The 27,474-nt window shown below is 43.0% G+C and overlaps 2 protein-coding genes across 3 annotated transcripts in view; one reads left to right on the top strand and one right to left on the bottom strand.

The window, feature by feature from the left end:
• Palld (palladin, cytoskeletal associated protein) overlaps positions 1-2,513 on the top strand; it is a 389,783-nt gene extending 387,270 nt beyond the window's left edge. For both annotated transcript variants that reach the window (XM_026777380.1, XM_026777381.1), the window contains one exon: positions 440-2,513. In XM_026777380.1, coding sequence (XP_026633181.1) covers positions 440-612 — 173 coding nt within the window. In that variant the 3' untranslated portion in view covers positions 613-2,513. The remainder of the gene's footprint in view (positions 1-439) is intronic.
• A 7,331-nt stretch (positions 2,514-9,844) lies between these two features.
• Cbr4 (carbonyl reductase 4) lies at positions 9,845-26,476 on the bottom strand. The gene is made up of 5 exons (XM_005369797.3): positions 26,260-26,476; positions 24,250-24,370; positions 23,525-23,658; positions 20,015-20,149; positions 9,845-11,285 (listed from the first exon to the last, which is right to left on the bottom strand). Exons 1-5 carry the CDS (start codon positions 26,399-26,401, stop codon positions 11,107-11,109), a joined length of 711 nt encoding a protein of 236 aa, XP_005369854.1. The 5' UTR covers positions 26,402-26,476; the 3' UTR covers positions 9,845-11,106.
• Positions 26,477-27,474: the final 998 nt, after the last annotated feature.

Here is a 27,474-nt window from a genome sequence, read left to right as displayed (position 1 = left end):
GTGCACATGCACACAAACAGGCAACACACTTAAACACACTCCGTGCACATGCACACAAACAGGCAACACACTTAAACACACTCCATGCCTGTGCATACACGAAGGCAAAACAGTCACATATATAGAAAACAAAATCTTTTTAAAGGAGAATATGTATGGACCCGATATATAGCAAAAGACATTAGTTTTGGGAGTGTGCTTTTGTTTTTAGAGATAGGTTGTTTCTCTGAAACCCAGGCTGACACGTAACTCATTGTGCAATGCAATGCAAGCTGACCTCAAATTTGCAATAATCTCCTGCCGCAGCCTCTCAAGGGCTGAGATTGCCAGTGTAAGCCCCAGGCTCTGCTAAAAGCCATTCTGCATTTATTTAAACTTCTAAGGCATTTCCAAGCATATCTTTGCTAAAAAAAATTTCATTTGCTGTCTTTCTTTGTAGCCCAGTGGCAGCAGCCGCCACAGACCACCAAGCCAAAAAAAGTACGGCCCTCGGCCAGTCGCTACGCAGCACTTTCGGACCAGGGACTAGACATCAAAGCCGCTTTCCAACCTGAAGCAAGCCCATCTCACCTGGCAGTGAACAGCGGCTTGGTAGAAAGTGAGGACCTGTGATTGGCACCCCGTTAAAGCTGAAAACTGATTGTCATTGCTTTGACCAACATACTCGTCTGTCACACTATGTAAAAGACAGAAGTATACTTTTGACTTTAAGAAATTTTTAAAAAAAACCACCAAAATCATATTTTTCTTACTTGATAGAGAATCTAAGTAGGTGATGCTTATAGAAACGTACACATTGCACAGAAAACTCACAGCTGTTGTCCAGGTTAGAACTTACAGAACTGTTGTGATTCAAATGGTCTGAAATGCCAAAATGCCGAAAGAAATCAACTATTCAAAGGTAACCACGATTTAAGTTACCTACAAGTGCCTTCAAACACAAGCTATAGGTGCTATCGTGTGGTGGCGTGGGATGTTAGATGCTACAGGGACTTAAGGTGCAGGGTGTACAGATGGCTCCCGTGAACCACGTGCAATAGGGAAGGGTGGGAATGAAAACCGTGACGAAATCCGAGTGACGCCTTGTCTTTGCAAACTGCTTGTGTCAAATCAGGAAGGAGGAATTCCTTGCCTTCAATTTCATCCATATCACTTTTCTTTTTATGCTACTTCAGTATGAAGCTTCCTTACAATTCGTATTAACTACTAAGTCAAACTTAAACAATTGAAAGTGTTCTCTAGAAAGTCGAGATGATTCACAGTTCATTCCAGAAGAGGCATCGGAACCACCCAAATGACCAAGGCAGGATATATTCGGAGGGAAGGGGTTTGGAAGGCAGAGAAAGAATGAAGGAAGGAATTGCTACCCACACAGGGATCTCAGATCCAGGTTAGAGGAAAGCATCGGGAGTAGGCCAGGCTCCTCTTTGGTTTTCTTCTAAACCTTAAAATCATAGATGCAAAAACACCGCCGTTAGCCAGTCAAGGACTCTGGGGGTCATCTGGAAGTCTGGAGCGCGTGTGTGGTGAGGACTTCCACGTAGCTGAGTGTGTAGTTGATGACGTTAGTGTGTAGAGTAAGTTGGACATGGTTGAGATTGCAGGGGTGGCATGAACGAGAAGTAGCCTATAGGGTCTAGTCTGCCTGAGGGAAATGGATTCTTTAGGGACAAAAATAAGCTAGTGCTACAATGAGTTTCTTTTCCGTTGGCACTAAGAGGTGGTGAACGGAAACTTCTAGTTCCGTTCGCTTCCCTGATGCCATGGAACCTAGCCTAAGAAGGGTCAGGCTCGGAGCACCTACAAGGCCAAGCTGCAAAGACCGCTTTTTGATTCTGCATCAGCTAAATGGAGTCGATTCTGACCAGACTTGATGACTTTTAAGTCGGAACCAATATTTTTCTTTTTTAAATGAGAGGAAATAATTTGGCCTGATAGTATGAAACATGAGGCTTTAATGGTACTTTGCTATGAGAAGAAAGCACTGTGTTCCTCATGCAAAACCCGTCTATTGTTCATTATTTATAAAGTGTCGAACGCTCTTAGCTCATTTACTCAACCCTTGCACCGTACTTCGAGCAATCTTGTGTCTGTGACCACCCCATGTATTCCATATTACTATTCCACATGCACAGCCTTCTCCTTCTGTAAGGACACCAACCAACTGAGCTTCAGCAGGCTTGGGCACTACGTGCAGATGTTCTATACAGTGTGGCACAAGACTCTGCCCACACACACATTGCTAATGGGGGATTTAAGTAACCATGCAGGGTCTTATGGACCTATCTCTGTTGTAGAATTGTGACCTATATTATATCATACTTGCCAAATTTTTCTGAATGTGACTTTTGTTTTTTTTTTTGCTAATTTGCTGGGCTTGGGATTAACTAGCATTCTTTTGCTACCTTTTATGTTGTATTTATGAAAAAACATTTAAAAAAACAAAGTACTGCCATACTTTGGATTGTTGTGCTGTTGTAATGTGGACTTAACATCAATAAATAAATATTTAACGAACAGTAGTTGATCCTTTGTGATGCTGTGCTCGCTCTGTGGCTGCTGTACTGGTCGAGTCAGAAGCATCCCGTTTCACTGTCAGAGCTGGGGAGATCAGACATTGGGCATGAGATGGCAAGGTCCCAATTCACTGTGTAAAAAGAGTTGATATCAGTGTGTCACTGGCTGCAGTCTCACCTGGTGCTCAAGTAGTTAAGACAGAATTCAGAAGTTCCTTGGTGTTATGGGACAGAGGACCCACTTAGTCTGCCAGCCGGTGGCTGCTCTCCTCTCCCAACGGTCACGGCTATTTCTTCCCCTCCGTCTTCAAAGCCAGAAGGGAGGATTCCCTTCATGGAGACCCTCTCATGCTTTGATTCTGGTATGGAGAGTCCATTTCCCTTTTAAAGTGCATCTGAATAGATCAAGCCAGCCCACACGGTCTCCTTTCTAAACAGCAGTTAGTGTAGAAGCTTAACTGTACCTTCAAATCCCTTTGATGGGGTAGGGAGCTGGCTCACCACATAAATATTTGCTGGATACGAATGAAAACCTACCTAAAAACCTGGCCAATGACATCTGTACCCTCAGTGCTGAGTGGACAGCAATAGGTCGGTTCCTGGGGCTCACTGGTCGGCCAGGTTCAGGGATCTTGTCTCACAAAATAGAAGCGGCTGAGGAAGAATCCTAAAGTCAATTTCCGGCCTCCACATGTACCTGCCTGGGCAATTGTACCCATGCTGTGTGTACACCATGCACACACATAAAAGAAAAAGCAGCCTCTTCCGAATAACACCAAGATTCAGGCTCAATTGCATAGGAGAGGTGTGTAAGGCAGCTTACTGATTCTCAAAAATAGTTCAGCAAGCAAATAAAACTGGAAGTACCAGTTATTCACCTGGGTTGTTCAAGGCACGTGAAATATTGGGAATAATGTCTGGCATTTCATTTTTACAGCATCAGATTTATTCTTTATGTTGAAATTTCATCTAATTAAAGAGTTTTTCCACGATACTATAAATGGCAGGAATCACCTGATTCTTTTTTTTTTTTTTTTTAGAAGCCTGTAGATCAGTTCTTAAAGTAGTTCTCGCTAGATTAGCTATCAGGAACTTACTAGAAATGCAAGTTCTTTAGTGGTCCCCAACTCTTCTGAACCAGAAATCTGAATTTTGAGGTCAGACAGATGACTCAGCAGGTAGACACTTGCCAACAAGCCTGATGATTTATCTGTGTCCAGTCTCTGAGACCCACATGGTAGGGGAGACTGGCAGAAATATTTAAATAAACACACATACGAATGTTTAAAAAGTTAGAAATCTGGGTTGTTCTCAAGTCTTCCAGTTCCAAGTCATCATCTGAGGAGGGTTGGTCCCTCATTCCTTCCCAGCTTAGCTGACTCTCAGAACTGTGGTGCTGCCAGAACCTGGACAAGCTGTTAACAAACTCAGTCACAAGCATCTCTCAGAAGAGACAATGGTTTTTGTCCATAGTTCCTTTGGTTACTTCATGAGAACAGTCTCTGCTAGTGAGGTGATCTTCAAGAGGCCTCAGGATCTTTGCTTCTGTGGAATCAGTGGCTACAGCTCAGCAATACGCTGTGTCCTATCACCAAAATTCTTCCCAATCTGAGTTATTTGACCTCATTGTAAACCCTCTCTAAAAATATGTACATTACCTCGCAAATACAGTGTGCTGTCATGAAACTCAAATCAATACAAGGGGCATGTCCGTTCAAATGACACTGTTAGGGTTTTGAAGCAAAGGGGGTACTTCATGTATATATACACACACATTCCCAGCCTAATTCAGACTTCACAGAGTTCTGCTTGTTTGTTTTAAAAGCATATGCCCATAAGGAAAATGAAAAAAGAAGAGACAAATGCCAAAAACAGAGAGACGGGTACTTAAAACTGACCCATAAAAGCTACCCAACAAATCGGGCGGTGGTGGCACACACCTTTAATCCCAGCACTTGGGAAGCAGAGGCAGGAGGATCTCTGGGAGTTCGAGGCCAGCCTGGTCTACAAGAGCTAGTTCCATGACAGGAACCAAAAGCTACGAAGAAAAAAATCAAAAAAAAAAAAAAGCTACCCAACAATTAAAGGAAATGTCATTTAAAAAGGAAAAGAAAACACTCTGTTTCCCCAAGACAGAGCTCATAAAAGCCTGTAGTTAGCATTATTTGCAATCACGCTCATTCTCTTACAACTATGTCAACCAACTTCTAAACTTCTAGTGTTAATAACACTTTTCCTCCACAGAACGTTATCTCCGTGTACTTTTTCTCAGAAGTTACTGCATGATGCACTCTTTCCAATGAGATAAGCCAAGATGGAGGACTGAAGAAATTTTGAGAACAAACAAGAAAGATACTGCTTAGAATTCATGTCTCAGAATAAAATGGATTAAATACTAAAACAGGGCTTGAATAATAAGATTTTAAAAGTACATCATGGGCACCATATACTACCAAATAAAATCCCCAGTCCCAGGAATGGGTTACATCTTTTTGAGTTGTTGACCAGTGGGGTCTCATAATATTAAATTATTGTCACTATTACTGGTTACTCTCCATACTGCTGAAGACATCACATACTTACCTCGTCAAGCATAGGAAAATCAAGTGGATGCTTACCCAGAAGACTCACCCTTACTGGCTACTCTTCATGGTGCTGGAAGGTACTGTACATACTATGGAGGGAGAAAAGCAATCATCAATATCACCTTACTACTAACCTGTGAGTTACAATAGTTAAACTGCCTGCAAGGTATGGCAATTGATGCAATAGTGGTACACGTGTCATAGAAGAAACCAAACACTTTTTTAAAAATGGATTTAAGGTCCACTCTGTTAAATGGAACTCATACATGGCACCATCAATGAGCCAAAGCAAAGCCAGAGAGATTATGGGCCTCAGGAGAAAACCTACTACAACACTCTGCTACATCAGTGGCTCTTCACCTGTCAAACATGACCCCATGCAAATCTCTCTCTGCAAAAATATTTGCATTACAATTTATAACAGTAGCAAAATTACAGTTACGAAGCAGCAATGAAAATAATTTGATGGTTGGGGCGGTCACCACAATATGAAGAAATGTATTAAAGGGTCACAGCATTAGGAAGGTTGAGGACCACTGTGCTAAATGAACACAGCAATAGGGTTCCAAATAACATATTGGTGTGCCCATAGATCTGTGCATTCTTCAACGCTCATCACAGAAGTTACTTCTTGCTGTACGTGGTGTTTAACACAGAACCCACCACTGGTCAACATGCAGAAAATAAGACCGCAGAATGCTGAGCTGAAAATGGAATGTCTCAGTCACACTTCTTGGCTTAAGGCTCAAGGATCTGTGCATAGGAAGGAGCAAGAGCCAGAGGTGATGAATGGCTTCTAGGAAACGATATTTTCTAGACCCAACAGGGAAGGTGCACATTTGAACTCACCGACACTGACAACATGCACATAACGTGAACAAGCTCAAACCAGACAAAACCCCAGCACGGAAGTGGGGAAGAGGACACTGAGGCCAAGCCCTCACCAAGATGCTATTCATAATTGATAGGTTTGGGGAAAAGGAAATCAGTTAACACTAGATATATCAACTGCACTCCATGGCAGACTGCATGCTCAGAAGTAGCCATACAACACAAACCGGACTCCATGTTTTTTGTTGTTGTTTTTTTTTAAGATTTTTTTCTTTATTATGTACACAGTGGTCTGACTGCATGTATCTCTTCACGTCAGAAGAGGGCACCAGATCTCATTACAGATGGTTAGAATCTACCATGTGGTTGTTGGGAATTGAACTCAGGACCTCTGGAAGAATAGCCAGTGCTCTTAACCACTGAGCCATCTCTCTAGTCTCTGGACTCCATGTTTTTTATTGTTGTTGGCTTTTAGTTTGGTTTGTTTATTTTAAGAGAGGGGAAAGAACGAGAAGTTGGGTGGGTGGGGAAGTAAGGAAAGATCTGGAAGTACTTTGGAGAGAGAAAAGAAAATGGTTAAAAATATTTATGAAATTCTCAAAGAACAATAAAATCATTATTTTAAAGAAGAAAGGGGCAAAAGACATGTCACTGGCTTATCTGGAAAGAAAGAATACATTCTAAAGAGACACTTGTACTTCCCTCTTTGTATACCAGACTATTGAAAAAATGGACCTTTATGAAATTAATATTTCTCCAGGAATATTCTGCTGTGAAGAGAAATAGCTGAAGGCATAGGGGCAGCCAGAGGAAGAACTTGTCTCCAGGAGAAAAACTTTATAACTTGTCAGGTGACCTTGCAGGACAGACTTTGCGCTAAAACAAGGGTGGGAAGGGGAGCAAACCTTGGGCACTGCTTAGTTGTGTATCCTCTGCTTTGTCTTCAAATACATTCCTGTGTTAGCACCCCAAAGATAGACTTGAAGAAGGGTTCGTTGTGGTACATTTCTTTAATTTCCCCAGCTACTCGGGAGTTTCTCAAGTCCAAGAGCAGCCTGGGCAACACTAGGAGATGCTAACGGAAAAATAACAAAAATGGAAGTCCAACAACTTGCAGCAAAGTAGACCCAATCACCTCAAGTACTTCTTGAGGCCTTTCTCATATTGGCCAGAGTGAAACCAGGAATCCACCACATATCAGTGACATTGAACCCAAGAGTTTGCCCATTTCAACAAGGTCATCAGATACCTAGACCATCATCGAGAAAGAGGTCAAATATTTAAGCAATATTTGGCTTGGTATGGTAATTTATCCTCCCAACTCACTGATACGATGAGCAGGTAACTCTCCTACATCCTCTTTCCAGGCCCTAAGGGGAGGATGTTTAAATGCTGCAGCTGGTAGGAATGAGATCACTGCATCACTGTGGAAGCAGGATGAGCCACCTCAAAGATGATCACTCTTTGGCTGTGTTCTCTATAGCAAGGGAATGCTGATGGAATTTTAACCTGGCCTATAGCTTCAACCCCACAGAAAGCATATGATAGATCGGTAACGGCTGCTTTTGTTGGACGATTATGTCATACAGTTTTCCAATCACCTCTGTGAAGCATTATGAATTTATTACTAATACTAAGGGAATTAACACAAATGAGCTTTAAAGGAAGCCCCAAACCCAGTATCATCAGGTACAAGTGACATTTGATAAAGGAGAGAAATGGGATTATGTCACTCTTATGGTATGTAAAGCCTTGGCCACACACTTGAGAGTTTGCTTGCATTTGGATCGGCCAGTATTCTCCAGATTGTGCTGATCTATCCCACAATCACCTCTCCTTCACCTACCTCCAGCTGGAAGTGTCAGGGAAGCCACCATCCCTACCCCTTTCCCTGTAATAATGGGTGGAATAGTGAGAGCAAGAAGATAAACTTATCCAAAACTCCCTTCACCCCAGTGCTCAAGCTAAAAGGACCTGAACACTACTGTTGAGATGGGCTACGGGAATCCTAGTCATCATCTTCTAAGTCCTGCTGGTTTGCCAAATCAAAATTCCTTGCCCCAACTTGTCTGTCCTCAATTCACTGGGACCTTATCAATTCATTAAGTAAACGGACAGGCTTGGTCACACACACAGTACTGAGAGCATCCTATTTAGATTACTGGTTCAAGAATTCCAAGTTACATTAGAGGTAATTATTCAAACTTAAGACACATGTATACCTGGGGCGCACTGTACAGAACAGCAAGATAGAACTATCAGGAAAGTGCAGGAATTTTAATTGCATAACAAATGAAGACGCAGCATGTACTTTGCTCTTGGATCCTATAATGTAGTTGAAAGACAAAAATTAACATAAATGCCAGCTATTAAATACTTTATTTAGGAATGTTTGTCAAGCAGGGCAGTAGAATAATTTCATAATTCACACTTTTTCTGATTCACAAAGCTTGGGGAAAATGCTCCAGTACAATAGGCATCAACTCTTGAATACCCAAAGCAGTTTGTCTTCCCTCATTATTCTGGGTAAGAGATGAGTGTAGATCAACTTAGCTTTACTGCATAAATTATTCCCCTAAACTAATTTGCAACATACAATTCTATCTGTAAAAAGCTTACACAACCCCTGGTAAATAGAATATGAATAAAAATACGAAAAAAACACACATTTTAAAACCGAGCATGAAAACTGAAAACGTTGGCTCTGGCCACCAACCTTTTCCTTCAAATGTTCAGCATGGGCTGGACCATGAGCTGCGGGGAGGAGGAAAACAGCCGGAGCTGAGTCTTCAGCCCAAGAATTCACTGAAGTTCTTGGGCCTCGGAATTCAAGTGTTCAGTTGAAATTTCTACCAAGTCAGTGAGGACAGGAGGAGAGTTGGCCAGGAGCGGAGCCATGATGATTTATGTCCCCCTTTCCACAGCTCTCCACATATTTCAGTCTGACACAGAAGGGAGGAGTAGCTTATTTTAAAGAGCAAATATACACTCAAGGGTAAGCCTATTGATAACCTAGTTTTCAATGCTGTTTTTGGATTTTGCTCACGTAGCCCACACTAGTCTCAAGCTCACTATGTAGCTAATAACAACCTTGATCTTCTATTCCCCCTACCCCATGTATGAGTGTCCCCATATCCAGGCGAGTGTCCCCATATCCAGGAGAGTATCCCCATATCCAGGCGAGTGTCCCCATATCCAGGCGAGTGTCCCCATATCCAGGTGAGTGTCACCGTACCCAGGTGAGTGTCACCGTACCCAGGTGAGTGTCACCATAATCAGCTTCTTCCTTGTTGCTTTCCTCTTGTTTACACAACAAACCGAGCATAAGGAAGCTACCCACTCTGTATGCACAAAGACACACGGGACAGAGCATAAGGAAGCTACCCACTCTCTATGCACAAAGACACGGGACAGAGCATAAGGAAGCTACCCACTCTGTATGCACAAAGCCTCCTACCATGGGCACCACCTGGGAGACATCCTTCATGTCGCATTAGCTAACATGCCTAGAAATGCTGCTACCTAACAGTCCTCCAACTGCCCCACCTTGCATTTAGCAGGCTGTTCCTTCAGTAGTACTAACTGCACTCACATCAGATGTTCTCCTAAACCAGAGGCTGTGGATGTAACCAATGGATAGAGCACTAACTTAGTAGGCAGGCCCAAAGCCCAAGGTTTAAGCCCAGGGATGGAAAAAACAGAATGCTAATAAACTAAGTAAAGAAAGTATGTCAGGGATAAAGGACTCCATATTTAATACACAGCTTTTGATTTATTCTGAATTATTTAGTATTATTATTTAGCACTATTATTCTGAATTTATTAGTACATCTTATTTCTATTTTTATTTGACCCATATATATATACATACATTATATATACATACTATATATATATATATATATATATATATAAACAAAAACCCATTTAGACCATGTTCCACTTGTAAACAGCAATTAGATGACCCCTGGATTCCTGGGTTTGGTTCTGTTCTAGTCTGAAGCACTAAGGATTGAACCTGGGGTCTTGCTTCTACTGGGCAAGTGCTCTACCACATCCCCAGACCTTGAATGATGCAACCTAGCATGTCCTTGAACTTGTTATGTCCTTGCCTCAGCTGACCAAGTATCTGAGACTATGAGCACTTGGTAAAAACATTACTTTTTAAACTAAAATATTAAAACTATTTGGAAGATGGTAAATATAAAAATAGTTCTTTATTGCCCACGAGAGTTCAAGGCAGAAGGAATGCTATCTCTATTGCATACAGCTGTATGTCTTCATCTCTACTTCCAATGCTTCCCAAGCCGAGGAAGAAGCTCACATTGTGATATCCTGCCTCAAAATGCAACATGCAACATAAAAGGTGAACCTTAGCAACATACAACATACAACATACAACATAAAAGGTGAACCTTAGCAAGGCTTCTCAGTGCTGTGCTGGTCTGCATGTAATGTCCTTAGGGGTTCATGTCTGAACACTCAGTTCCTTGTTGGTGGCACTGTTAGGGGAAGTTATGGAACCTTTAGGAAGTGCAGTTTTGCTGGAGGAAGTATGTCACTCGGGGGTAAGCTTTGAGATTTTACAGCCTGGCTCCACTTCCTGTTCCCCCTCTGCTTCCTGTGTATGGATGAAATGTGACCAGCTAGCTTTCCTGCTCCGACCACCATGCTTTCCCTGACTGCTGCCAGCCTTCCCTGCCATGATGGACTCCATCCCTCTGAAACCATAAGCATCAAGAGACCCTTTCTCCGATAAGTTGCTTTTGGTCGTGATGTTTTACCACAGCAACAAAAAGTAACAAATAAAAAATTGATCTCAATCTTCTGCAAATACTCTTATTTAGCAACAGCACAACATTGGTGTCTTAGGAACCCAGCAGATACAATTAAACTGTATCACAACAGAATCTTCTATTTTTAAGGTAAAGATACATAAATTAATTCTGACATATTACAAGACGTCTATGTACTAAAATTTCTATGGCTTCTAAAAATAGAGAATTCATACCTTTTAGACTACAACTGGTCACACATTGTTCTTTTGAAACATGTTCATATAAAGATAGAACCATTTTAGTATCAAATGTCACCCATATAGATATGATTGCCTAATTAATAAAAAAAGTACACTTGACCCCAATCAACAGCCATCACAACAGAATCATCTCTGATTAGATGGTGAGTTGTAATCCTCCATCTACAACCAGAACGTGTCCTGTGATGTATGGGGACTCTAGGAGAAACACAACCGCATGAGCCACATCGAGAGCCTCTCCAAACCTCCCGAGAAGGATGTTTTTCTTGAAATGTTCTTCTTTCAGGTGTTTTGTCATATCTGTGTGAATAAATCCTGAAAGAGAAATGTCAATTCAGTTGAGAGTGTGGACACTAAAGAAGGCTGTCCATATTTTATAAAGAGAATTTGACATTATTAATAAACATTGTTTAGGAAATGCAGAATATTGTTAGCAATTAATTAAGTGTACAATTTTATTCACTTTAACTCGGCAAATAGTTACTGAACACAAAAAAATGCCTAACTCCCAAGTCCATGACTCAAGTCTTGGCAAACATGAAGATAACACTGTGGAATGTAACAGGCAGATACAAACACGAGTGAAATACAGCAACCATAATCTATGGGCGAGGGAGTAACTGCTGCATACCCAGTTGTAATGCAATACAATCTGGTGACTCCCCTTATAATGCTATAAATAAAATGCTACACAAATGACTTCCACATAGGTGGGGGAGAAAGTGAGAAACAGTGTTGAGAAAATTGGGAGAGTGGAAGTGGGGGAAAGGGGAGGACAAAAAGGGAGGAGAAAGGGAAAAGGGAGGGGGTGAGGCTTAAGGGAATGGGATGGTCTAGAGGGGGAGGACAGAGAGGGTGAGCAAGCAAAGAGATATCTTGATTGAGGGAGCCATGACGGGGTTAGGAAGAAACCTAGCACTAGAAAAAAGTCCCAGGAATCCACAAGGATGACCCCAGCTAGGACCCTAAGCAATAGTGGAGAGGGTGCCTGGCCTTGCCCTGTAGTCAGATTGATGAATATCTTAAATGTCATCATAGAACCTTCATCCAGCAACTGATGGAAACAGATGCAGAGATCCACAGCAGAGCACCAGGCTGAGCTTCCAAAGTCCAGTCAAAGAGAGGAAGAAGTGAGAATATGAGCAAAGGGGTCAAGACCATGATAGGGACATACACTGAAACAGCGTACCTGAGCTAATGGGAGCTCACCAACTCTTGCCTGACAGTGGCGGAACCAGTATAGGACCAAACCAGGCCCTCTGAATGTGGGTGACAGCTGTATGGCTAGGGCAGACCGTGGGGCCACTGGCAGCAGAACCAGGATTTATTCCCACTGCTGGTTCTGGCTTTGGAACCCATTCTCTTTGGAGGGACACCTTGCTCAACCTAGAAATAATGGGGAGGCCCTTGGTCCTTACTCAAAGCAATGTGTAAACTTTGGTGACTTTCCATGGGAAGACTTACCCTCTAATGAGTGGATGGGAGTGGAGTGGGCGGTGAGGTGGAGGGAGCAGAAGGAGTGGAGGGAGTGGGAACTTGGATTGGTATATAAAATGAGAAAAAAATATTTTTTAAAATAAATAATTATTTTTAAAAAGACAGTAGTTCTCAATCTTTGGGTAGCGACCCCTTTGGAGGTTAAATGACATTTTTGTAGGGGTTGCTTATCAGATACTCTGTATATCAGGTTTTTACATTACAATTCATAATAGTAGCAAAATTACAGTTATGAAGTAGCAATGGAGTAATTTTATGGTTGGGGTCCCCACAGCAAGAGGAACTGTATTAAAGGGTGGCAGCATCAGGAAGGTTGAGAAGCACTGCCTTAAGAGATTCCTACAAGATATACATAGATCACTAATAAAATGTTAACACATAGTATTTTGTTCACTAATACTAGAAAAAAATTGAGACATGGTCTCACCAGGTAGATCAGGCTAGCCTAAAACTCACATAAATCCACTGGCCCCTGCCTTTTTTTGAGTGCTAGGACTGAAGGTGTATGCCACCATGCCCAACTTCAATCACTAGGTTTTGAAAGAAAGAAAGAAAGAAAGAAAGAAAGAAAGAAAGAAAGAAAGAAAGAAAGAAAGAAAGAAAGAAAGAAAGGAAGGAGGCAGGGAGGGAGGGAGGGAGGGAGGGAGGGAGGGAGGGAGGGAAGAAAGAAAGAAGAAAGAAAAAAGAAAGAAAAAAGAAAAGAAAGAAAAAGCAAACACTAATCTTCATGAGAGCACCAGGTAAAAGTTCAGGGTGACAAAAGTGTACGAACTGCCAGACGAGCCATAGGAAGTGAAAATTCACCGTACACTCACACACACACACTCACACACTCACACACATATTCACACACATACTCAACACACACACACACACACACACATACACACACACACAAAAAAAAGTTTTCAAATTGACTTACGTGAAAGCTAAATCATTTATAAATTAGATTATAAATCAACTTTAATATATTATCATTTACAAGTGATATGTTGATAACTGAGCTAAATACTGGAATCTTCTGCTAGTTTATTGTGTAATACTAGATGATTAAGTTTACTTTGAGTTTTCACTTATGAAAACTTAAATGTTTTCTTTAAAGTCCTGTGAGAAACAATTGTAGTTTTTTCTCTCTCTCATAAAATCTAAGACAGTGAGAGGTTACTCATGAAATCTGGAAACAAATTGAGAGGGATTTCAACAGGGAGCCAGCTGACAACATCTGCAGCATAAAATAATGTTGGTACCAATGACATAAATGAAGATTCCACATCTGTAATCTTGTGTAGGCTACACATGAATTGTATGTATAAACAAGGTGAAACATACATGCCAAAACGCTAACATTATCATCTGATCACCGCTGGACATCAAAGTGACGTTGTTACCAGAATTGTACACCCAATCATGATTTTCTTTGTACTTTTCCTTTTAAGCTGTCCACACAGATATATATAAAATCTTTGCACCCAGATAGAATTATTGAAAAAATATGAACATTATGAGTTACAGATGGCCTATAATGAAGGCCAGAAATAACAACACGGATGCTGTATTACTTGTGTTTGCCTGTGAGACACAACCTCCTCTACAATGAAATCTCAGCACATATATTTGAGAACTCAGCGGCATTTCCTTTCATCTTCAAGCACAGCACGGGGAGGAAAGGATGAAGGCAGCGGCCGGCACAGACGGAGAGACAGCCTCTGCGGACTTCCAAATGACGAGCAAACGTGCTGTTTTGAGACAGGGTCTCACTGTGTAGCCCTGGCTGTCCTGGAACTCCTGTCATCGAGGCTCGTCTCGGACTCACAGAGACCCACCTGCCTCTGCCTCCTGAGTGCTGAGAGTGGGCCACCACATGTGGCCCAAACGTGGAACCTAGTTTGTCGGTAAGGAGCCAGAATCCAGCAGAATCCAATTCTCTCAAGAACCCGAGAGTTACTGAGATCCAATGCTGTGTTAGCCTGCTTCTTTTCAAGGGTGCCGCAGAGAAAATGAACCCTACAATCACCTCAGCTTATAAAAATTGAGTGAAATAAAATCACTAATGTTAATGCTAAAAACTTCGTGTTACTATTCCTAACTAAGGCTCAGGGGACATTGCAGAAGAGGGGCGGGAAGTGGACCAAGATGTCTGCTATGAAATAGGTTTTCCCTGCATATGACAGGGAGGCTGAACCCATGAAATCTCAACAAGACCTGCACAATGGCAGTGTCAGCTGACACGGCAGCGTGGAAGGGAAATCTCACGAGGTCTGACCCCGAGATGAAGAGCTGCAGCCAATTAATGTCTGCTGACAAAAGGAGACTCAATCTCCTCGAAGGATGAACCCGTCAGGCCGAAATACATGCACACAGAACGCACACTAAAAGGACGCAGCATCACACCAGTATCTGTGTAACAATAGCAACTGAAGAAGGGATCGTGAACACGAGAGGGGGATGGGAGAGAAGCAAGAGGAGCTGGAGTGGAGAGGGGAGTGCAAATGACAGAAATACTGATGCAAGATAATCGCAACATTTTTTCTTATTTATTTATTTATTTATTAAAGATTTCTGTCTCTTCCCTGCCACTGCCTCCCATTTTCCTCCCCCTCTCCCAATCAAGTCCCCCTCCCTCATCAGCCCAAAGAGCAATCAGGGTTCTCTGTCCTGTGGGAAGTCCAAGGACCACCCACCTCCATCCAGGTCTAGTAAGTGAGCATCCAAACTGCCTAGGCTCCTACAAAGCCAGTACGTGCGGTAGGATCAAAAACCCATTGCCATTGTTCTTGAGTTCTCAGTAGTCCTCATTTTTTTTAAATTAAAAAAGGAAAATCTCTTTGGGTCACAAAGAATTCATGATTCAATTGTCTTTTACTCTAAAATTCTAACAAAATTGGCACAAAGTGTTTACCAACTTAGTAAACTCAGCAGAAAAATGATGCAGTTTAATCTAAAAAGCAAGCAAAAATAAGCCACGAGAAATTACAGTAGCCATGGTTTAGGGACACTCTTGCCAGTATAGGCTAGCAACTTTCAGGCCGACTCCCAGCTGGTTCTGGTGGGATTTGCTGTGGAGAGGACACCACTGGATTCAGGTTCACGAATCGAGGTTCTGTGCCCTGCTCTGTGATGCTGCACAGCTCTGAGAGAAGGAAGCTGTGCAGGGACACAGAGCTGACTGTGTATCACAGGAGGAACAAACCCATCAAAGATGGCAGGTCCCCTGAGGGCTCCTCTGGCTGTGCATGGCTGGCTTTTGAATAAGCAGTCATCATGACTGGAAGGTAAAAAACTGAGAAAAAAAAAAGCCCTCATTTCTTACATAATTTCTTACACACAAATAGGTGTGTGGTCATCTGAAACTGTGGAGTCTCCTCCACAGTTCCTGCTTGGAAAATAAGGGTATCGGTTGTCAGGGGGACACCTCCACAGCCTCTCTGCAGACCTATGGACACACACCAGGAGCGAAACATTTCAGAGAGAGCTGTTGGCCATCGCTGAACTGCAATAAAGTCTAAACATAACAAGGGTGTGAAGGAAAGGGAAGGGCTTGTGAGATGGCTCAGTGCATAAAGGCACTTGCTGCAAAAGTCTGATGACCTGAGTTCAATCCCCAGATCCAAAGATGGAAAGAACAGACCCCTGACGCTGTCCTCTGCTGCCTCCAGGGCACATGTGGCCTAAATAAGAAACGCTTTCTTTTGTTTGCTTAAGGGAGGGAAGAATTTGCCCCGACATACCAGCTCTTCCTCTTGGGTTGTGCGCCGCAATGTGACAATGAACGATACTCCCAGGGCCCCTTCTCTTCTCTCTGCAGTGTCCTTTAGTTAGTAGACTTTATCTTAGTGCACTTTAGGTGCACAGAACTATTACACAGAGGCTCCAGTGCTGACCACACTGCCCTCACCCTGTGCTCCCTTCATTTCCCTACTGTTAATATCCTACCTTAGCGTAGTTTATGCGCTACAACTAATGACACATTACTAGGAAGAATCTGTGGAATACAAGGGAGGGTCACCCTTCAGCTGTGGAATAGACGTTAGCGAATGCTACTGCCACGTCATCACCATGACAGTACCGAGCCCAATGGTTACTCTGACCCACCTACGTGCAGCTCTTCAGACTTCATATACCTGCTCCAGGTCATCAGAAATGAAACAAGAAATGCTAGGCTAGTCTCTTACGATAAATCATTTGGACTGTACCAAATGTCAATGTTATCCTGTGCCAATGCTCTTGAACCACGTCTCCCACAGACATAAATTCACAGCCCAAACACTACCTACAATTACTCTCAGATACGGCCCCCATATATCACAGAGCTGAGAGGAGGTATCAGTGGCCCCCGAACATCCCAGACATTTATCATTATGTTGTCTTACTTTCCAGAGCCCCAAAAGACTCTCCCCATATCATTCATATTTGTAAAGGCTCTGAACTCCCCACCTTTGCCCCATGTGTTCACAGACTTAAATGGCTACAAAACCCATAAACCACCAGCAGATGGCACTGTCCAGCAGAGGGTGCCGCTGCAGTGCTTCTCTGAACACTGATCGCCCAGCTGGTGACAAAGCCCATAAACCACCAGCAGATGGCACTGTCCAGCAGAGGGTGCTGCTGCAGTGCTTCACTGAACACTGACCGCCCAGCTGGTGACAAAGCCGCCATCCCTCAGATCAAGAAACAGTGACTGAAGTGACATGCCTTCTAGGACAAAGACAGCACTTCACTACCGGACATACAATGACACACCCAGCATCCAGCAAGGGGGTGGGAGGGCTGTGTCTGGGGTCACACTCAGGGCCCAGTGCATGCTGGGCAAAAGCTCCAGCCACATCTCAAAGCCCACTTTTAAAATATGAACTGTTTAGAGTCTGGGATACTCTGGCTTCTAAAAGCAAGCATGTAGTTCTTGTCCAGTGAGAACTTATATTTTATAATCTCAGAAGTACATTTCATTGATTCATATTGAGTAGTAATTGACTATAGTCAATCTATCAAATAGTACATCTAATATAAATCATTGATTTCCAGTTAACAAGATTCATCTATGATAACAACTTTACTTTATAAGCTAAGCAGTAAAGACCAAAGTGTAGAACAAGACCTTTAAAGAACAGTCAGATTTAGCACAGAGTGGCAGTCATTATTCGCCTTGTTCCCTGGTTTTCCTGCTACATTTGTTTTTCAACTGTTTTCCTATAGAACCTCCACTTGAAGTAAACGACATAAAAAAAAACAAACTAGAGGTCTGAGGGCTAGGAAGATGGCTCGGTGAAGAAAGAGGTTCCTTACTAGCATAAAGCCCTTAGTCTGGAACCCTGTATCCACATCACAGCCAGGCATGGCAACACGAAGGACCAGCACTGGGAAGACAAACAGATCACAGTCTCAGTAAGCTTAAACAGTGAGCTTCAGGTTCAGGGAGAGATTCTGCCTCAAAAAATATAGTGGAGAACTGATTGATTGGCCTCCACATGTGAGTGCATGGGTAAGTATACCATAAGTACACGTTTGTTAGCTCTGTTTAGAGATCTGGTGAAGAAGCTGACATATCTTAATTGATGTGGGATGCTCTTTTGTATATGTATTGCTTTTATTGGTTAATAAATAAAGCTGCTTTGGCCTATGGCAGGGCATAATATAGCCAGGATGAAAGAGAGAGAGAAAGAGAGAGGGCATAGTCAGAGAGACACCATGTAGGTGCTGAAGGAGAAAGATGCTCAGAACCTTTACCAGTAAGCCACAGCCTCGTGGCAACACACAGATTAATAGAAATGGGTTAATTCAAGATGTAAGAGCTAGTTAGAAAAATGCCTGAGTCATTAGCCAAACAGTGTTGTAATTAATATAGTTTCTGTGTGATTATTCGGGTCTGGGCAGCTGGGAAACAAAAGAGAAGTCTGTGCTTATACTTAATATCAAAATTAAGTCAATAAATAATCTATAGAATTGGTTAAATCTTATTTCAATCTATGCTATGCACAAGCACACACACACACACACACACACACACACAAATGTAATATTACAAAGGCTACCCTACTAAGTGGGCACATTTTAGCAATAGATTCTATCCCCAATATGAATTGCACTGGAAAAATAAGATCTTCTCTAAGACACTTCCATAACAGTCTTAAAATTTCTCCTTTGTATACAAGCTGGATTTCCACCATTCATCCCATTGCCTTTACAACTAATCCACAACAGACATTCTTCAGCATCTCCCCAGTGTGGCACACATCTATTCTACCTTCAGCACTGGACATTGCAATGATTTGTTCATTTCTGTCTTTCCAGCTGTACTCAGCATCCTGCAGCAGAAATATTCATTTTTGCTACTCCTGGACCTAGGACATCCCTGGCACAGAGGAAGCCACCCAGGACATCCACTGCATGAGTCTGTGTGAATTGGAAAGGATGTTCCTCCCAGGCAGTGAGCATTTACAGCACCAGAAAATAGAATTAACTCCTCATTACTCATACCACTGCAGCCCCAGAGAGAGAGGGAGAAATCGTGCTACTCCACACACGAATCACCACCTGTAATGGCAGTAGACGGCTAGCTCAGCCAGCACTGACAGTGGCAGCCTGCACAAAGCATACGGAGGCAGAGAGGCAGGCCTACATAGTAACAATGCAGCTTTCCACGGATAGCTTTTGTTCAGGGCCCCTTCTCCTTCATAGATGACACATCCAAGCCGCAATAACTTTCTAAGTGCGCTTAGATTTGGACTGTCTGGACTTAGCTAGCCTGTGACTGAACAGTAAACTGGAATAAAAGTGTGCGAGGCAGAAAACAGGTTCACAGAACACCCTGAAAAACACCCGCTGGCTCAATATTAGTGCCCACTCTCAGGTCCAAGCTGGAGCTGTGAGGGAGTTAAAAGCGAAAGGTGGCGGAGGTCTACAGTAGTAAACCTCTTAAGTAATTAAAATTGTAAGACAAAGATCTTACACTATCTTAGCAGTGACACATAGATCTGAGTTATGGCATATTTTTATTAGCAAATGACAAATAATGTATAAATAAACAAAAGGGGGATAATAAGTAACTAAAAACATAATAAGACACTGGAGAATCCCAGATCATTAAGAGGAGACTGTAGCAGAAGGATAAAAAGACATAAATATTCTTTATTTATAAATAATTCTAAAGGAAACCTTGGGGACATTATCTTTCAGCTCTCCATGAAACAGCCAGGTAGCTTTAGGTAGATTATGTTGAACCCCTGGTGACAATTTTCTAAATTGTCAGTGTGGCTGGAATAAGCTTGATGTGGTAGAGCAAGCCTACAATCCCAGTACTAGAGAGTATAGTGAAGACCTTGTCTCAAAACACAAGATGCTCTCCAAGGTTCTCTTACCATAACTTATTTCTTAGCTTGTGCAGAATTTAAAAGTAAAGAATCATATGTAAAACATGAGGAAAACATCTTTAGTCATTAGCTTATTATCTCTTTCCACAGTGATTTTAGAGAGACACTACCCAAATGTCAATTAATGATGACCAATTTGTTCATCAACCATGTTACGGTTATTGTAGAGTCTTCACTGACCTGGTGCAACCACATTTACTCTGACTTTCTTCCGTGCAACCTCTTTAGCAAGCGAGCGTGAAAACCCAATGAGCCCTCCTTTGGTGGCGCTGTACACGGACTGGCCCACATTGCCTTTGAAACCAATAACACTCCCTGCGAGAAGAGAGGAAATGAAGTGAGTGTAAACCAACTGCTTTGCACTTTGAAAATTCACATAATGCACAGTCCACAGACGGAAAGGGAAACCCACCTTCCTCCGTTCTTTGCTAAAATGAGTAACTCTGTCTGTCCTTCCACAAGTAACAGGTAAAGGGGTCAACCTGACTGTGACACACACGGAAAGAAAACGATGCCAAACCACCAGGGACAGGGAAGTGGGCTTACATGATCTGTTCTATACGTGAAAGGGTGGAAGAGGTTAAATAAGGATGCTGGGTGGGCAGGCTGATGGCATGAATGAGAAAAGTGCCCTAGGCCAGGGCATTTGAACACTTGGCCCCAGCTGGTGCTGCTGTTTAGGGAGATTAGGAGGTGTGGCCTTGCTGGAAGTGTGTCATGGGGGGAGGGACGGGATTTAGGAGTATGTAGCTTCACCCTACTTTAATTCCCGCTCTACTTCATGCTTGTGGTTGAGATGTTATCACCTCTCTGCTTCCTGCTTCTGCCATCATGCCTGCCTCTTGCCTCCCCACCATGATGGACTCGTATCCCTCAGGGACCATAGGCCAAAATAAACTCTCTCTTTCGTGAGTATTCTGGGCCATGGTGTTTATCACAGCAACAGAAAGGTAACAAGCACAGGTGGAAATGAGTTAGAGCCAGATGATGTAAAATAAAGGCTGATTAATTTATGAGTCTATTGCAGATAAGAACAAGATCCACTTTCACCTCCAAGAATGAATCCAGTACATTAAACTACTGCCAATCAGTACTGACTATACGAACTTCCTAACAGTGAAGTTTTACAATTTTGTTTATATTTACCTAGTACTTGCTACTAAAGATTACTCAGTGACCTTGTCTAATAAATATGTAAAAATAATTTATAATTCAAATATCAATTTATGTAAATACAGTTTATGCAAAAAAACGGAAGTAGGGAAGTAATTTTCTGCACCACTGGCTTGTGCTTACAATACAAAAATTAAACAGGAACCTAACACTAACACAAAATTGAAATTATTTTAGAAAAAGAGAATTCTCTACTTTTTTTTTATACTCAAGAAACCCAATGTGAAAATGTTTACTTGTATTATACAGTCAACCAGGTGCCACTGCAGGGTGGTTTCACAGTGGTGTGAGCATCCCCGAGTACACTGAGGTGACCAGTGACTTCTTCTGCACTGTGGGGCACCTACCTCCCACTGTTCTCCAGACACAAGCCTGTGCAACATGAATGTACAGACCCGCAAACAATGACAGGTATATGTGTCCCTAAGCATGAAGAGGACCAGTAAAATAGTAAAAGTTATCTACAGAACCACTGCCATCTCTCTGTGCTGCACCAACTGGGCTGTTGCAAGCCCATCACCAAATGTGGTTCCCTGGTAGAGAGAAGAAGAAAACTAAGCAGCACAGGAAGAAAACCATCAGGTTAAGAAGTGGTGGACAGGATAAGAGGCGTAAGAAGAAAAACAGAAAAGAGTGAAGTTCCAGGCACGGCAGCAAGGTCTGACAAGGAGCTTTCATACCAGCACCTAGGCCACACTCCGGTTTCATCTGGTCCAAGTAATGACTTGTAAAATACCAAGTCTACAGGTTCAGCCCTTCCTGTGGTACTTTTCTATAGAATAACTATGTCCATTTCATCTTAGCAACATTCTAAGATTCTGAGGATTTAGGTTTCTGAAACTTATCTAAAATGTAGGTGTTTTAACAGATTTGCCCTGTGAGGTCCAAGCAGCCTTGGGCCAGAATCTGAAGTGGCCATGTCAGAAGGCCACAGGTCACCCGTTCCTCCTAAGAGAGAGATCTAACGAGCACTGCGACCCTTGTGTAGCCATTTAAGGTATTGCTTCTCACTTAAAAATAAAAAGTAGACGACCTGCTGCAAGTCTTAAGTACTAAACCGAAATCAAATTCCATGTCATTCTGTACTTTCCGCTCTTCAGGCCTCAACCCACAACGCCTCTTCCTTGTGATTCCAGCAAGCTGAAAGGCCAAGCGCTAATGTTCCTTAAACCTTGACACCAGAGAGGTCAGTGATCCATGCAATTGCTGTAGGTAATTATTATAATTATTATTTAGCCTCCATGTCTACAAGTTTTTTTTAATTTTAAAAATTAGGTTGGATTTCTTTGCAACTTTTAAAAATAAAACTTCTACCTCCTCCTTCATCCAACCCTCCCAGTTGCCCCTCACAGTCTCTCAAATTAAGAGTCTTCTTCTCTTTATTACTATTGTTACATATATATAAATGCATAAAAACCTGCTGTTTTTATGCTGTTTTCTAGTGTTGCTTATATGTAAGGGTATCAGGCCTGACCACTTGGCACTGGATAACCAATTAGGGGGTTCACCCTTACGGAAGGCTACTTCTTCTGTTCTCAGCAGCCCTTACTTTCCTGTAGTTCTTTCTTTAGGGGTAGGACAGGACCCCTTGAGTTTTCCCCCTTCTGTCTTAACAATGTCTACTGTGGTGCTTTGAAAGAAAATGGCCCCCAGAGGGGGTGCCATTATTAGGTGTGTACTTGTTAGAATAGGTATGGCCTTGATGGAGAAGTGTCACACTGTGGAGGTGGGCTTTGAGGTCTCATAGATGCTAAAGTCACACCCACTAAGACAAACCACTTCCTGTTGCCTATGAGCAAAGACATAAGAATTCTCAACACCTTCTCCAGTACCACGTCTGCCTGCACACGGCCAGGCTCCATACCACAATATACTGAACCTCTAAAACTATATAAGCCGCCACCTCAATTAAATGTTTTCCTTATAAGAGTTGTTGTGTGCATGGCGTCTCTTCACAGCAACAGAATCCCTAACTAAGACATGTACTGATAGAGCACTGTCCAGGTCTTGTTTAGGCAGCCATATTGTTGAGGTATCATGTATGTAGCATCCTGGTTTTTCTAGGAAACACAATCTCACAGTATATCATCTGGCCCTTGGGCTCTTACAATCATTATAGGTTTGACAAAAAGAAAAAAGAAAGAAAGAAAAGAAAAGAAAGAAGAGAAAATAGGATGCCTGATTTGTCTTGAAAATTGAAACTGCTGACAGAATTGGTATAGCATTCATATACAGCAAGACTTCTAAATGTGCACAGCTGTGGTCTCTCCCGTGCCATACAGTCTTAGAACACTGAATCTAGATGTCATTTTTTAATACTTGGTAAGGTATCATTTAACGCCTAGCTGACTCCTGTGGAGAAGTACATCTCATTTTTGTACTCATTCATTCATCAGTTACATACATTTCCCATAGATACCAAAAGGATAAACTTCCCTGTTGATCAAGTAAATCAGTGGATTAAGTACTCTGATGTTTATATGCCATAATTAGAAACCCACAAAGGTAAGAACTCACCTACATTAACGATGGATCCACCCTGCTGAATCATCGTCTTCATGGCCGCCTTGCAAGTCAGCATGGAGCCCAAGAGGTTAGTGTGAAGCTGAGATATCATGTCTTCGGTTTTTGCTCTCACTAGGAGACTATCTCTACAGGAAGGAAAATCAGAACGTGAACAAGTAGAACAAAACATTCCCGTCTAGGGGCTGGAGAACTGGCTTGGAGTTAAGAGCTCCAACTGCTCTTTCAGTAGAGCCAAGTTCAGTTCCCAGCATCCACATCAGGAAGTTCACAACCACCTGTAACTCCAGCCCGCGGGTATTCACCATCCACTGCAGGCCTCCACAGGCAACTGCATACATGTGTACGATCCCAGACACATAACATTTTAAAATAGCAAAACAAGATCTTTTTAAAAATCAAGTTATAACATAATTACCATCCTGATTTAAGATATAGTATAAGCGGTGCTTTCTAGCTAAGTGCTGGCCTGTTCCCGTTGTATCCCCATCTCTGCCTCCTATACACAGATCAAGACAAGAGTCTGCAACCTTGCTGCCACCATGGCTTCACTCCGTCAACATGACTCCAACACTCTGAAACCATACCTCAGTGTAACACTCCATTGCCTTGGTCATGGTATTTTGTCACAGCAGTGGAAACGTAACCAAGACATGGGCCTAGTAAGAAAAATCTTGTCTTAAAAAGACATAAGAAATTTACCTCAGTGTTTGACCAACCTGTTAATGCCAGCTGCATTTACCAGGAAATTTACTGGACCCAAATGTTTCTCCATCTCCTCAAACGTATGCTGAACATCCTCCTCTTTAGCAACATCACAGCTAAATGCCAAGTGGTTTCCTACGAAAAAAGTTAAATCAGAATTGTTTGTAAATCTCCACTTGAATTTCGAACATTTTGCAATGTGATTAGACTACAAGGCGAGCCCGTGTTGACCCTAGAGATGAAGGCATGTCGTGAGTTCCTGTGCCCATGGACCACCTAAGGAAAGGGAGATAGTAGGCAGAGGTGAAGAAGAAATAATGAGGTTTTATTTTTTCCTTCTTCTTGTGTTTGTTTTTACTCTGAGACAAGGTCTTACTGTACTGCCTCAGCAGGCCTCAGAATTCAGCCTGACAAACGCTGGGATTACAGTGGGCCCCTGAGATAAACTATCACAGAAAACTAACTGGAACTTTGGGGTTTCCTTGCCGAGCACAGTACTACCAGGCTGCCCACGGTGTGCGACTTGCTGGATCCACAAGTTGAAGGCTATCCTGGGTAAGTGAGGCCTCAAATCCTTCAGAAGAAGTAAGCTTGGAATGTTTAAAATTAAAAATAGTTGGGGTCAGCAAGTTCATTGGGTAAGGGTAGTTTCCAGTAAGCCTGCTAAGTGAACTCATGGTGGAAAGAGAGAGCAGACTGTCCTCTGCCTTCCCCACGTGTGCCATAATATACATACCCACCCACCTAAATAAAAGACATACAATTTTAAAACCTGCAATAAAATCTGGGCATGCCTGCAGTCCCAACACTGAGAGAGGAGATTGAAGCTGTAAGTTTATGGCCAGCCTAGGCAGAAGAGGTGGCTCAGTAGAGCTCTGAGTTTGATCCCTATTACCATACACAAGCAATTATACTTCAAAGGAAAAGTATTTTCTATTTAACAGGTTACCATGTTAACACACATGCCCCTTAGTTTATGATAGGGGTACACCTTCCTGGGTAGCCAAGACGCATGGAGGAGATCCCAAAGAAAGCACACGGAGTAACAGTTGTCTAGAAAACTGGAAGGAGGGATGACTGGGTGCTGAAGCTTGTGTTCACACCCAGGATGACCAGCTAGCACATGGTGCCCGCCTGTGTTCCCAGCACTGAGGAGGCAGAGGCCAGATCTGGATCCAAGGGAAGCCTAGACTGCATAGTGAGACCCAGTGTCAGAGGAAGCAGGGAAGGCTGGAGCAGGGTCAAAGTGTGCTTTGTACTAAAGATGTCACAGTAAAGTAAGGTCATCTCAACAATGGGGCAACTGAGGCACAAGAATCCCAAGTTCAAAGCCAGTATGAGTTACATTATCAAGACTGTTTCCATATAAGTACATAAATATAGCAGGCACTGGCTACACCTTCAGACCTGTAATACCCAATGCTTTCCTGATAGGGACATGTATTTTTCTCCATTCCACTAACACCACTGTCTTCCATGTTGTCTTCTCACAATCATCGAGACTTAAACTCCCAACTGAATGGCTATTAATAATCGAGGGGGAGGGGGCTGGAATTGGAATGCATTTAAAAGGATCTGACGAAACAAATTAATAACTTATTAAAGTGTTTGGTCAACTTGGGAAAGCAACCCTGATCTATCGACGGGCTGCTAGTCAGGTTTCTCTCTGAAATACTGTTCTGTGCCTTCGTGTAGGGCAAGAAGAGCTCTCTGGAAAATGCAATCTAGCCGTCTCTACCCGGCAGCCTGACCTCCCTGACTTCACCAAGGACGGTTCTCTCCTACCAGAGGTCCGAGCAAGGCGGCTGTCAAACGTCCCTACTGGCCATGGGAAGATAGCTACTTCTCGGGGGTCCTCGAGAACTGCCTGGGGTGGGCGAGAGCCCCACTGAGGACTTGGTCATGGGTCACGAGCGATCTTGGGCGCAGACTGATCTACAGGGCCAGTGACCGGGAGCTCGTGGACTCAGGCTCGACGGCTGTCACCGCGGCCGCGCGGTGGGGGCACTTCTGCAGGTACCTACCGCCGAGGTCGCCGGCGGCGGCTTTGGCCACTTCCATGTTTCTGGCGACGATCGCCAGACGGTAGCCCTTCTGTGCCATTAGCTGGGCTACAGCCCTGCCGATACCCCTGGAGCCTCCGAAAACCGCACAAACTTTGTCCATCTCGACCCCGGACAGAACGTCTAATAAAAGACACAGTTCCGTGGGGAAAAGGAGTAAACACTCCCTTCTGACAGCAACCCTAGCCACAGAATAAGGCGCGAAGAGTTAGACGTCAGCGCGCACGGACTCGTCGGTGTTGCATTGCATGCTGGGTTTTGTAGTCCTCGCTTAAGAGTCCCGCGACCGTGCTCGTGAGCTTTGCAACCTGCCTCTTCCCACGCTGGGATAGTTAGTTGGCACTATGGTTCAGGGGCCAAAGGTCATTTGCTCAGAGATAATAGGGTTGCCAAAACCGTGGACTTTCCACTCCGTAGTTAGCAGCCACATTATGATCTTCTGGGTATGGACCTGTCCTGAGTCACCCACGTTTCTTGCTGCAGACAAAACCCATTGGAGAAATATGAAGTCATCCCCCAAGTTATTACAGACGTTAGCCTTGCACTGTAACATTATTATTATGAGGGTGGACGTCCTGTGGAAGAACACTAGCGGGATGTGGTGCTGTAGGCCCAACACTCAGAAGGTTGAGGCAGAGGGCTCACTGAGAGTTCAAGACCAGTCTGGTCTACAAAGCGAAAACCTGTCTCAAAGAAAGAAAAGAAAAAAGAAAAAACACCGTGTAGAGGGGTTCCTTAAATGTGTGTGCTCTTGTTTGTGAGACAGAACCTGCTATATTACCTAGGCTGGGCTAGTACTCACTGTATAACCTTCAGCCTCCAGTGTGCTGGAAGTACAGGCATAGACCACAGCACCCTTTAACTGAATGATCTAAATAGTATGAAGATTAGAGAGCAAGCATAGATCATTATTGACAATATTGGGTTTCTGTACAACTAAATAAGATGTTCTTAGTGCTTTCAGATCTCTGTGACTACGAGGCCAGCCTGGTCTATGAGAGTGAGTTCCAAGGCAGGCTCCAAAGATACAGAGAAACCCTATCTTGAAAACAAAACAAAACAAAACAAAACAAAACAAAACAAAAAGGCAGCAGGTGGTGGTGGTACACCCAGCACTTCCGAAAGCAGAGGCAGGTAGATCTCTGTGAGTTTGAGTCCAACCTGATCTTCAAAGCA

This window comes from Microtus ochrogaster, unplaced genomic scaffold (genome assembly GCF_000317375.1).
Source record: "Microtus ochrogaster isolate Prairie Vole_2 unplaced genomic scaffold, MicOch1.0 UNK61, whole genome shotgun sequence".
Classification (NCBI taxonomy): domain Eukaryota; kingdom Metazoa; phylum Chordata; class Mammalia; order Rodentia; family Cricetidae; genus Microtus; species Microtus ochrogaster.
The sequence above is the reverse complement of the archived record's forward strand: the minus strand, read 5'-3'. Positions and strand labels throughout refer to the sequence as shown.